The 13,780-nt window shown below is 33.9% G+C and overlaps 1 protein-coding gene across 3 annotated transcripts in view; it reads right to left on the bottom strand.

Moving 5' to 3' along the window:
- The window catches only part of LOC106636983 (uncharacterized), a 37,616-nt gene extending 28,444 nt beyond the window's left edge, over positions 1-9,172 (bottom strand). For all 3 annotated transcript variants that reach the window (XM_089592554.1, XM_089592553.1, XM_014349578.2), the window contains exons 1-3: positions 8,853-9,172; positions 8,347-8,429; positions 4,611-4,685 (exon numbers count right to left, since the gene is read on the bottom strand). In XM_089592554.1, coding sequence (XP_089448680.1) covers positions 4,611-4,685; positions 8,347-8,429; positions 8,853-8,958 — 264 coding nt within the window. In that variant the 5' untranslated portion in view covers positions 8,959-9,172. The remainder of the gene's footprint in view (positions 1-4,610; positions 4,686-8,346; positions 8,430-8,852) is intronic.
- Positions 9,173-13,780: the final 4,608 nt, after the last annotated feature.

Below are 13,780 nucleotides of genomic sequence, written 5' to 3'. Positions count from 1 at the left end.
CCGAGCTGGCAGAAAACGTGCGAGATAAAAGGCACAATTATGAGAGTTATGGGGTATGTTGAAAGGTGGACGTGCTTTTCCGTGCTTCATGGATAATGTTGGTTAAATTGTTTATTTATTGCGATACGTATAGTACTCGTTATATACATACATTAATTTTTTTTACAACTACAGGCATGAACTGTAATTTATTTTTACTCAGTTGTCGATTGATCTTTAAAAAATTTATAATTATTCTATTCTATCCTAAAAAACTGATTGGCAACTAACAGTAGCAGTTTTTTATTAGTTGTATCATTGGTTAAGACGATCGTGTTTGCTGATGGGGTTTGCAAAATTTAAATTTGATAATCATCCGAGTAAAAGAAACAGCCATTTGATTTGTGTCAATATGAAATCGAATTATATGTAGTGCATGATTGTATTTTACAATTTTATCAAGTCCCTGAAATATCATGCGGTATACGTGTTTTTATTCAAGAAAAAAGTTTGTACGTACGAGCACTGAATAACCATTTCACAGATGCGGACATACATTCATCTGTCTAGAGACTTTTTACAAGTAACCTAATTTTTACTACGATGGTGATTTCTATTGTACTAACAGTAAAAATCGTTGAACTTACGATAAAACTTTATGTTCTAAGCAGTAAAAATTATTGTTGAAACACAGTAATTTTTATAATTTTTTTCTTTCAGTGTCATATACTATCATTCTCGAATTTAAATAATTATTTTTTTGCACATCGTAGAACATAAAAAAATTTTTTTTTCAATATACACATCATAATCTTTAATATACATATGTGTAATTTTATCTTGAAGGGTATCGTGAAGTTTGCATACCATGACAGCCTATTACACGATTCATTGGTAATTGTTCATGACATGTATCAAGTTACCTTGAACTTTGCTGTAGTATAATCTACTGCTAGATTCTAAAATTGATGATTCCATGATCGAAAATTATTGTTATCGAACGTAGAGTCCAATCATTAAGATTTCGATGCACTTATCACTTCCCGCGTAAAAATTTTTACGTTTGGCCTAACTTTTGCCAAAGTTCATGTGGCCAACGTTTGGCCAACGTTTGGCCAATCTTGGGCAATGAGAAAATCTAAAACTTGGATTTTTTTGGAATATTTGACTCAATATTTTTCGTAAGTCGTATATGCATGACATGTTGAAGCATGTATGTAAGATTTGTTATTGATTAATCCATTATTCATAGCGATAAATCAAGTTCATCGCGCGTTGTTTCTGTTTATGAGTGTTTCCATCTCTACAGCGTTTATTAAAAACTGAATTTATTAAAAAAAAAAAAAAAAAAAAAAAAAAACTATACGTTTGAGTATTTTATCATCCTGACTTTCTTTGGTTAAAGTTCCAACACATTATAATTGATATGTCAATGAAAAAAGAAAAGGAAAGAAACTGTTAAAGTTCAACTGGGTGAATAAAGAGGTACACTCGATTAATAATTAAGTTTTGTAATATAAATGCTGATAACAAATCTTTTAATAAAAATATAAAAAGGTTATTTCGTAGTTAAAAATAATTATTAGTTATGTGCAAAAATAACTTATACACCTCATTTACGACTATGAAATTACATGTATCATAATCACAGCTATAAAAAATCATAAAACTATGCGTAAGTTATAAATGTTGTAGAAAATGTTTCTATGATTTAAACACTAAAAACTAATTTTCTTAAATCAGCAGCATTGAATAAAATATACAAACTTGAATATACTAAAGATAACTTATTGTTTCAATTTATTTTTTTTTGTTAATATTGCAATAATTAGAGTGACAGTTAAATCTTATAAATTTGACTGTAATAACTTATACTTAGTTGGTAAAAAAAAATGAAATTTTCACCCTTTCAACTTCAGAGAGTATCAGATAAAATCTTGTGTTTTTGTACGTACAATTGTGATTTACATATAGAAACATTGCATTGCGTTTTACATCTATAGCATTTAGGTTTTCCTCCTCTACGAAAGACCATTTTCACAGTACATTTCCTCAAAGCTAGATAATTTTTCTCTCCTTTCGGAACGTGTCTTTGTTTTTTCACTAACAATCTGTCTTTTTTTTTTCTTTTTTTTTCTTTTCAATTAGTTTCAGCATACAAGCGGGTACTGCGGGTGGACAGGTGAACAAAACATTGACGGTAAAAAGGGAACATCCTGTCGCGCTCGGGCCGAACACTTGGGCATTCATGTCCCTACGTGTCCAAATTCTCTTTGAACATTTGTGGTGCATAAATTTGTACGAGTGAGCCTGCAGGCACTCAAAGAGGTAAAAAAAAAAATTTTAACTCGAATTCGTTTTTTTTTACTTGATTGAAATAACTAATTGTAGAAAATTAGTATCTAAGAAAAATTATAAATGCGTTTTAGACGTGATCATAATGTGTATATAAAAAAAAAATTTTGCTTTACGTACAAGTATGCTTTTATCACTGGTGTACGGGTTGATTTCTAAATTGATGAAAGGAAATCCAAAATTATAAAACTGTTTATTTTCTTTTACACTCACTAGATCTCATTCATTACGAAATTTCGTAATGAAATTTAATTTATTGAAATATTACTTGAGAAAATAAATAAGTTGAGCTACATATTCACATAGACTACTAAGAAAAAAACAACTATTTGTTCGTTATTCAAACGAGCATGATGATAATTTAAAGCACTTTTTTGATAAGGATAAAATTAACGGCAATGACGGGCCTTGACCACAGCTTTATAATTAAGCTATTTTTTTTCGATAATCGTTGAAAACGCAATGGTACTGTTATTTTCTTGTCAAAGTGTCATTATATTTTTTTGCTAGTTAAATAAGCGCCTATTACGATATGAGCCCACCATCAGAAGATAATACATTGTCTGGCAATTCGATAGCAAGCCTGTTTCGGCTATTTAAATTTGGTCTGTTTAGTTTTCTTTACATTACTGCAATAAGTGTTGAATGAATTTTTTTTTTTTCCGATTCTTACAATATTGTTCTGTACGTAGTGTATTGGATAACTCTAGCTTTTCAACTTCCACTAAAGAAACAAAAAACAAAGGGAACCATAGTACGTCCAGTACAAAAACAATTTTTTTTTACCAAAATGCAGCTGAAATGTATTAAAATGCATCTATGCAGCACTCAGAGAACGCCCTTAATTTTACTCCCACAGTAAGAACACTTTGGTTGACGCTCTTAACCAAGAACACGCATACACACTAGCGGTGAGAGCGCGAGAGAGACAGAGAGGGCCTCTCCAGCGGGAGACGTCGCCGAAAACGCATATACTCGCGCGAGAGCAAGCGAAGGGCCGATTCTTTGTTTGCTGCGGGGCTCCGAGAGATAGTCGTGAAATACGCCGGTCCTTCCGCGAGTGAGAGCACCTTTTTAGCTTTTAAACTCTCGAAAAAAAAAAAAAAAAAAAAAAAAAAAATTCGAATTTCTTTTACGTTCAACGCACCGCTGCTTCCCATACTTGGGCACGAGTCTTCATTTGAATTTTTATTCACGAAATTTCAATACGATGCATTTTCCGACGCGAGCGCCGCGATCTTTTTGTAATTAATGCGCTGCTTAATGTGACTTCAACTATAAGTATAGCGATTAGCATAGGGCGTGAGATATTAATATTATACATCTTTGTGATACAGTTTTGTATGAATTTTCTTACAAACACCAAATGTACATTTTAAAAAATGTTGGAAGGGCTGATGTAATTAATGTTCCGTAAGAATCCAATACTAGAATAAATAGTGCAGAGAAAAAGTTAAACAGCTTATTTATTCAAATTCTGCCCGAAGACAACATGCTGGTTTTTAATTATTGTGCCTGAATAGTAGTTAGCCGTGGTAAGAGGTAAGTACCCGCATAAAACATTACCTGGACGTATTGCGGTCTGTAAACATTACAAGAAAATGTTTAATTGTATGGTATACAATGACGCATCGCTCCGTGTTCTATAGGTACTAGTTACGCCTTTGTTATCAAGCAGTTTTTTGTTTTAAACTATTTATTTATTTCGTTTTCATTATTTAATATAACATTATTCGAGTTGGAAGAGTTTTTCAGAAGTGTAGAAAACTTAATTTTTGATAATTAATTTCCTAGATAATGTTTTGCGACAGACAGTATATTGTACAGTATATATTAATATTACAGTTACATTAATATTGTTGATCATTAAAAAATATTTTTAAATCATAGATACTTTTCGTTTTTCACTGAATTTAGATTTTTCACATAATATTGTTTGAGGAGAAAAATAATTTTTGAAAAATTAAAACCGATTAGCAAAGTCTCTGTGACAGAAAGTGAATTTTTTACTAATCAACGTATAATGCAATTTGTATGAAAAAATTGTTTCCAGCTCACTAAATACCCTTATTTCATGTTTATACAATCTGTTTGGGGTAAAAACTTACCTAGCAGTAAAATTAGTTATTCAAAGAAATAAAACTCTTGAAGCTATCGGAATATTACTTCATTGATTTACTTGTGCAATTCACAGGATTATTATTGAAGTACTTGTAGGTAAATAGTAAAAAAGTAAAATTCAAGACAAAAAATAATCAAGTTCTGCCTATACTTACAGGTTCGTTGGATCTCGAGCGAAACTCCACGACCACTTTTTGTAACTCATTGTTCTGTTTTCGAAGTATCGATATCTGAAAAATATTTTTTCAAGGTATTATTCACATGATTTGAATCAAGATCATGATTGCTTAAACTATTTAAACCGTAAACTAAAAAGCTTCAAACCATTCAACATTTTATTTTACAGTACACATTGCACACGTTGAACAAAATAAACCAAGAACTCGTAAAATACATATCATAAATCCTAAAAAACTTTTTAACACTTTTTTTCTCCCTTCGTCTACTTCACCACACGCAGTAAAACACATACCTACGTCAATAAACACATGCGTTTGCACGTAGCTGTGAGGCCAACTTATATTCACAGCAGGAGGGTTCCAAACACATATGTACATGTCGAGCCAGTACAGGATTAAATTTAAAAAAAAAAAGAAAAAGGAATAGAAGGGATTTGTAAGGACCAAAAAGTGATAAGGACACACTGTGCGTGTGTACTCGAAAAAGGGCGACTCGAGCAAACAACCAAAGAAGAGAGAGAAAAAAAAAACCGAGGGTGAGGGACAGTTTACCAACAGTACGGGCACTCTTTTTCGCTGCAAGGAAGTTCTGCTTCATATAGTTTTGACGGGAAAGCATGTTGGGAGGCATAATGGTACGCAAGTCGTGGCCGGGAGTTGGTTCTCTCTGTTTGCCGCCCTTATCTTTCTCTTGGATTTACGCTGCGATAAGAGTCGCTGCTGCAATAGCCTCCCTTCCACAGAGGCTGAGGTTGTGCCGTTGACGCTTGTACGCCTGTGTGTATAGTGCACCTTTTCTAGCCGGCTGCTGATGCTTTTTTTCCCTTTAAGGGAAGAATACGTTTTTTTTTTGGGGGGGGGGGTGCAGAAATAAATGGCTCAAACATTTAATGCTTCGTCAGCCACGATAATGTTCGTTTTATATGTCCGATAATTATCTGCACAGGATGAAAAATCCTATGAGACAAGTTGTCATTCCTGGGTACTTTATCGAGATCACACTGTATTCAACTATAGGAATAACGAAAAAATTGAAGTAGTATAAAAAATTACAGATGATCCTACAAATTTCTTCTTTCATACATGTATGGTTCGTAATCGCAAAATCTGTCGGTGTGGGCGGAAAAAATGATCAGTTCAAAGTATGGGCATATGGCGAAATTGTGCTTCCATTCAACAAAGTGTGCTAAACATTTTCTAAATTTTTATTTTTGTTGAATAACATTGATTGTTTATATCTTGACTTTTTCATGTATACATTATTAGATCTTAACAAGTAAAATTAAATTATTAATTTTGATAACAACACCTAAACAATTGAATTAAATAATCAGATGAAAAAGTTTTTGGTTAATAATTCAATTCAATGGTTAATTTGAAAAATTTTTAAACAACAATTAAATTTAATGGTTGATTGAAATAAATTTCGATTTAGAATTAAGTTTTCATGTCAATTGTTTAATTGAAGAATTACATATTTTACAAAGAAATAAAATTTTTCCATAAAAAATATACCAATGCTTATTCTAAACGAATAAGTAACTTTTTCGTGTAATAACAAATAATTTTTATTACGGAAGTCACAATAAATAGATTACAACATAAATACATGATAATTATATCTCTATTACACTATTTATTTATACAAACATGTATTTATTACTAAAATTGCACACTTTACGAAAAAATTGCAAATGAACTTTTTTATTTAAAATAATAAGTTTTGCAATATTTCTTAGTTATAAAAAGTAATTATTTTTCATTGAAAAAAAAAAAAAAAAAATGACATTTGATAATTATAAGGCATGGCAATATTCATGTATGAAGCTAATGGAATGAAACTTGGCGCCCAGACTACTCGACTAATTGCTTACAAAAAAGTAGAAATAACGAGAAAAATAACTAGTTTATGGTAAATAACTAAACATATAATATATATGATATTACATGGCAAAACTGTACATTATTTCAGACTCAACGGAGCCAATGCAAAAACCGACAATATGTCAATTACAAAGATAACAAATTAAGTTCAGAAGTATACAACACTGTTTAACATTTCCATTTCGTACGCGTTTTGAGATATCGTTATCTATGATGTGTACACATGTGCACGTGACAGAACAGAAACTTTAGAAAAACTGGTCTTTTTGCTACCATCGGCTATCTTTGCGTTTTTTTACCTGTAACGATAGCAAAACGAGGAAGAAGGTGCATTTGCGATAACGACGCCGGACGCAGCAATAACGCGCCAATTCGTTGTTGTTAACCGTATAAACCTTTACGGTCTCGTTTCTTCTTTCGAGCGACGAAGCGCAACGAGTATACGATAGCATTGTGTGGGAAAACGACGAATAAAGTAAACTTTGAAGCTTTTTAGTATAAGCAAAAAGTTGTTTTAATTAATGAGCAACATTTGAAAAATATTTATGCTTGAGGTATAAATATCAATAAATTGACGGATAAAACTTTTCGTGATTCTATATTTGTTCGTTTAAAGACATTCTGCTTTTAAAATATAATAAAGAAATTAATTCACAGGAAAACAGCTGGCAAAAAAATATCTACAAAAATAAAAACAATTGAAAATAACATGAGTCTTTTTTTTATATGTTAGTAAATTTTCTTTCTTTTAATTATTTTCATGTAATTTTAACTTGAATTAGGATCTTGACAATTTTGTACCACATAATTGAAAATAAGCCAATCAAACACTCTCGAAAGCGAGGCTTCATTTAAACCTTAAAATGTAATAAATTTAAAACACAGCTCGTATACTCGACAAAAATGAAACATGAATTTATGAAAAAAAGCTTGAATTTTCGAAGAAATTATCTCTGAAATTTTATGAGTGATTCAATTGAAATTTTTTATGTTGGGGAAAACAAAAAAATTATCATGTGAGAGCATCGTACGCAAAATAAGACTTTTGATAAAATTAATTGTATGATAACACTGTTGGCATCAGGAATTATACTAAACACCCTGTACGTGAAATTGTTCGTAAAGTTCTAATATCTTAATACCTCGTTTAATAAATTAAAAAGTAAAAGTTGAGCATGTTTGCTCTGCACTCTGCTATTGTTTTCATTGGATAAAAGTAGACATCTGTTAAAATATTACGGCTATCGTCAACTAATAATCTTATCTTTGTGGCTGTATAAACACATATGGTGGAAGGACTTTTATGAAACCACACAAAAGGGGTAGATAGGAAATAAAGGACTAATACATTTTAAGTATAAAATAAAACCTGCACGATGCACCAATATGTCAAGGACAATGAGGAGTACTATGATATCGAATTATTTATTATGTAATAGTCAAGAAATCTAAGAGGATATTTTTTTATTAAAAAATAATTCAAGAACAAGATTGTTTGGGCCATAATCTAGAAAAAATCCAAAATTTATAACAAAGTAAGTAGTTGCTAATTTGAATATCGACGTATAAAAATTGGAAAAATTTTAAAACAAGACCCTGTTCATTTCATCTCGAAGAGCGTCCTGAAGTACAGTACAAGACAATATGCTCAAATTCTTATGGCAATCTTCATAGTTTTTGTTTTCTGATTGCTTGAGAGAGAGAGCTTATTTTGTTTATTATTTGTTTCAAGTGTCAACGTAAACTTACGCACCCTACTAACGAACATGCATCTGTACTCACGGTAATATAGTCCGATTGTTCTATTATGCACAAAAAATGTACTTACCTCTGCTTCCTTCGAGTTCAGCAGCTCCTGTAGCTGATTGCATTTGGCGTTAGCCTCATCCAGATCCTTTGTACGATTTTCATCTAAAATAATAAATTTTTATAATTTTATTTCCGCCAAGTAATTCACCAATATATTTTACTACGAATGAAAGAAAAAAAAATAGTTTGGTATTCGAGAGAAAGAACTCACATAATTTTTGCAACAAATATTGGATAAGATTAAGAAGTAGTAAAAGAAAAATGTTATTTCACTGAGCCAATTTTTAAAGAATTTTCAATTTCCCACTGAACTATGGAACCAAAAACAGTCTTGCTATATGCGGTATAAAATGGCACGAAAGTCCCTATGGAATTCTCGACCGGTAAAACAGATCAGTGTTTTGACAGTGGTCAGTAACCCTACAGATAGTCAGAACGAGAGAGTAGATACGTCACAGAGTCACACGTGAAAGGGCTCGGCTGCTACACTACAGGCGACAAGCAACACGCAATTCACAGGCTCACCTGAAATTTCGTTGATAATGCCGTCGGAGAGGACTTCCTTGGTGAAGTTCGAGATCTGACCCTTGAGGCTCGATAGGCTGGACAGGCCTTCACCGAGCCACGCCATTGCCTTAGCTGCTGCAGGCCCACGTCAACACTTTATTTGCACTCCTAACTTCGATTCTCTAATGTCACTACTACACTAACTTTGCAGAAAGGTGGGCTAACATTTTTTTTCGCCTGGACAGCTGGGATATGATATGAAACGATCGCACTTTAATGACAACTCTAAACACAAACACACACTCGCGCGATAGCAGCACCGTGAAGCTGCTGTTGCAAGTCTTATTGTAAGTATATGCTTACGCTGGGGGACTCGTTGACTGACACGTCTGAATGTCCCTATAGGTGATTGTTGACTTTTGGTGTTGGATAAATATGCCACGTTACAGATTGTGTTCTCGAGATTACGATTTCTCATATCAAATAGATTTATAGTTGTATATTGTTCTTTTGTTGTTTGCTGTTCCAGTAGAATTGTTCAGTTGTTTACGTTTGTGTCTTGCCTGACCGTTTGTTGATAGAGCAGGAGGTTCGCTTACCAACGATTGTAAGTGGCATTGATGTAGAGTTCTACCATTCCACTGTACGATAATTCTATCGACTGGAATAAATTCCTTTTGTATCTACTCTGTGTCTGAATTCGTTCGAATAAAAATAAGCCGCAATTAACACATATGGATGTGGATGGATCCGCCAAAACTATCAAATCGTATCCATAGGTAAATTACGCTCGCTCGTACGTTCGTACAAAAATAAATTTAGATATTTTAACAATGTTGAGTTGTATTAAACGCCATAAAATTTTTACATCTTGCGGCTTTAAACACATACAATTATCACCATTTTACGAAGAAAATTAAGAAAAGAGTCACAATGTCGGTTCCAACTCCTATAGAAAACTTAATGTTGCTCACCAAAGCTTCTCACAGCGATGCATGATGCTTTTATCCTGAATGCTTACTTGCATATCACTATTAAACTGTAGTAGAGTAGAAGTATGTACTATAGATTTCTTGAAGGTAGATTTTTAAAGTCTGAATTTTTGGGGTTCGTACTATACTTAGACAAATTATTAACCACTGAGGGTTTTCACTGCATACTTTTTAAGGACATTAATCACTATTAAAATACACGTTATTCAATTTTGTACTGTTATTTGACGTGCATCCTCTAAAAGCATCTGTATGCTGTGCCTATACCTTTAGGTAGCAAATCTTCACCAAATTTTTTTTCCATCATTTTTGGGCCAAAATATAAAACACGCGTCTCAGCAATTTGTTCTATGACCCCTTTTTTACGAGATCTATCGGTAAACATCAATATTACACTCTTAGCGCTAGTTACAGTGAAGTTGCATGCATAATTTATTAGATGGTTGTAACTCATAGATGAATGAAGCTCACAATGGCTTAAAAATAAAAGCTTAGTAATATTAAACGGTGAATAACCACGTAATGTAATTTTTATAAATTTTTGTTGCGTTTCTCCAAAATCCATGTAACAAATTATGGGCACTAAATTGAACAACTTTTATTTTAATTCATACGATTTTATTTCAACTTTTGTTTAGACTGGAACAATTAAAATTCAGGAGCTTACCCATATACTTACTAGCAACATAAATATATTTACAGCAAAATAAAATTCACCATTACAAAAGTAAATAATTAAACAAATTATTTTTTAACTATCCTTTTTTAAACCCAATTTCGAAGTTGATACGAGTTGATCTGAGAAAGTTGCGGTAGAATCAATCTTACAAAACATATTTATGCTTTTACCTAATCAACAAGTATTTTGTTGCCAATCGATCGTACATGTTTAACAAACAAGTGCAATCATTTATTCTAAAAAATATGTATTTAAAGCTTATTTTAAAAAGCACTATTACAGAGTTAAAGAACATTACATCTTTAAACTCACGAGGTATCGGATAACATGACTTGTTGTACAAACGCAGATTTGAGTATTCAAAAGGTGATTTGAGGCTTGAAAAATTCTTATGCTTCGCAACAATACGCATTATATGTTTTGTTATTTGAATCGTTATTTTCTTTCGTTCCATGCGTTTGAATACTACATACTTGATGCGCGTGCTGGGTTACGAGTTAAGAAAAAATTTTTCCAAAATATTGCTTGAAATCATATCTGTTTTAAGAACGTCTATGTTAGATCATCCATATGTTTCAAAAACTATTTTGACAACTCTCATCTGTCGTGGTAACGTCTTTTAATGAATTAAGTGTAACTCAGTAATTTTTTTTTTTTTTTTTTTTTTCATAGTTTGTGTTAATTTCATACCTATTTAATCGCAGGAGTAAACGAAGGACTTAATTTTATTTTACCATACATTTTGGTCATTTTTTGCCTCGAATAATTGCTTGTTTGGATTTCTAAGTCTTTCGTTGATTACCACTTCATTGACAATCAGTTTAGTTCGATAAACGCGTGGAAGCATCGTCATATTCAAACTCATGCCGGATAAAGTTATTCCTTTCAAATTCACTTCTGATCTATTAAGCTCCTAGATCGCTAATCCTATTGGAAAATCCATATGTTGGCAACATCATTCACACATCATACACTTTCAATTAAAATTAAAACCCCTTTATACGACTAAAAAAAAAAAAAAAATATTTCTATGATTTGATACTTAATTTTTTATATTAAAAACCACTTTTCATGAACGTGCAACCACCATTTTCCATCACGTGCCATTTATACATTATTCGCTTTTGTAAAAGGATCGTCGATGGCCGAGCGATTGAAAACTTGTCGCGTCCGTTGAACGCCTTCGTAAAAACGGAGCCGAGACACGTAATGCACGCCGAGATTCGAAGGGTCTGATTAAAGTTTTACGAGCCCCATAAACAAAGACTTTATGGGCCCTCGACGACGTTGCGTGGATGGTTACATTGGCGCGAATGTAAAAAAAAGTATATCCCCCTTTCTCCCAGAGTGGAAGTAAAAAAAAAAAAAAAAAAAAAAAAAAGAAGAATAAATAAATAAAACAAAGGGCAAGGCAGATGGTAGAAAAATTAAAGGTGCGACGCAGTTGGAGTGCCATTGTATACCATGAGGGTGGTGTTGTAGCACGTTATACATATATGTATATTTTTTGTGGTACCTACTATAGACTGCACATGACAAGTGCTGTAACGATTTAAACGCCACACGCACTCGGTATTAGGTGCTCGTGCGTATTAATCAAGTATAGTGCAATCGAGAAATCTCGTCTTACGCAGCTTCCACATGCTGTATACCTATAGGATTTTCACTTCGCTATAACTGTGATCCGAACTGACGGTTGAGCGGTTTAGATCGTGTTTTTTTTTTTTTCTCGGTTTTGAAAAGCTCCGTGTACCGATTGATTATATCGCTGGACGGATTAAGCGTGTCGAAACAGAAGCAACAAAACTTGTAACAAGATATAGGTACGAGTTTTGCCTTTTTTTTTTTCTTAGTAGTCAACTCAAAAGATTACCTACTCGTAACATCGGCTTTCCGGATTCTTGAACCGATCTATTTTTCGCTTTGTTTATTTTTTTTTTATTTTCATCATCAGAAATTGTTACTGCGAAGATATATTACTCACGACGAACAGACGAACCATTGATATAAGCGAAGGAAATGTCAACGATCGTGAAAAATCGATTTCCGCAAAACAATAACACGTACACGCTTCCAACGATTCCAGTCTATTAATACCGATCTATATATAATCGATCGTGCCTATATTTATACAATAGAGCCGTTCGAGCATCAATATTATGAATATAAATTGAAAGCCGCGTTTAAAAAAACCACAGACGCACCCGACGAGATACCGATCTCGAGCCGATTTTTCTTGTACAGAAGGCGTTTCGCCTCGGTGAATCCAAGAATTTGCTCAACGACGACGAAACAGCTCGCGAGGGTGCACCCGTATGTACCTACATACCTCACATCCCATAAAACAAGGCGAAAAGGCGGCAGTAGACTTCGGTAACCGCGACTCATATATGTATATGTATAGGTACACATATATTGCACGTACGTGCACACGCATGTGCATATAAGTACGTGTGTATAATACGGCAATGGCAACTATGTGCAGCCAGAGAATAAGTACATACGTGCAGCAGTATATAGAGACTTCTCTCCCTCGGCGACTCCCTCCGCTGCTCCGCTCTCTCGCGCCCCGTAAACCAACATATATGTATAAATATATATATACACGTAAGAAAAAGCAAAGGCTAAAGAACTGCGGGGCGAACCATTGGTGGCGGAGCCTCGGCGCGAGAGTAAGTACTTATACTCTCTGCTATATGGGCACTGTACGTATGTATATATATCCACAACAGCGGAGTATAAAGTAGGTATATACGATACGAAAGAGGCAGAGAGAGAGAGAGATAGAGAGAACACGAAAGAGCGTAGGATAGGTATATACGGAGAGAGTTGCGCGGCGGGCTATGGATGGATATATCCTTCTGCAGCGGGGCACGAACTGCGCTCAGTGCGATTCAAGCCGGCAGGCCAGTGCCCTGACTGCTGCAGCTGGTGGCTCTTGTCGCGTCGCGCGGCTCGTTCGCTTGGGTATAACGCGCCGTGTGTTATTATTATCATAAACGCGTCGTCCTTCGCGTTGCTGCGGCTTTTCCTTTTCTTAACGATTCACGATTTTTGACCGTCCTTACGCTCCTTCGTTTTCTACTCTTTTGGCCACGATTTTCGATCGGTTTTCCAATTTTTTTTGCGGACAATCGGCGGTGACCGGTTTACCCCCGTACGAGATCGGGCGCAGGTAGCATAGACCTGTTAAAAGAGAAGGAAAAAATCGGTTGTTCGCGTACACTCGCGTGAGAGAGGGAGAGAGGAAAAAAAAGGTCCGCCTTATCGGCAAG

Source organism: Copidosoma floridanum, unplaced genomic scaffold (genome assembly GCF_036245765.1).
Source record: "Copidosoma floridanum isolate Cflo_tuat_1 unplaced genomic scaffold, Cflo_Japanese_pri ptg000019l, whole genome shotgun sequence".
NCBI lineage: Eukaryota > Metazoa > Arthropoda > Insecta > Hymenoptera > Encyrtidae > Copidosoma > Copidosoma floridanum.
The sequence above is the reverse complement of the archived record's forward strand: the minus strand, read 5'-3'. Positions and strand labels throughout refer to the sequence as shown.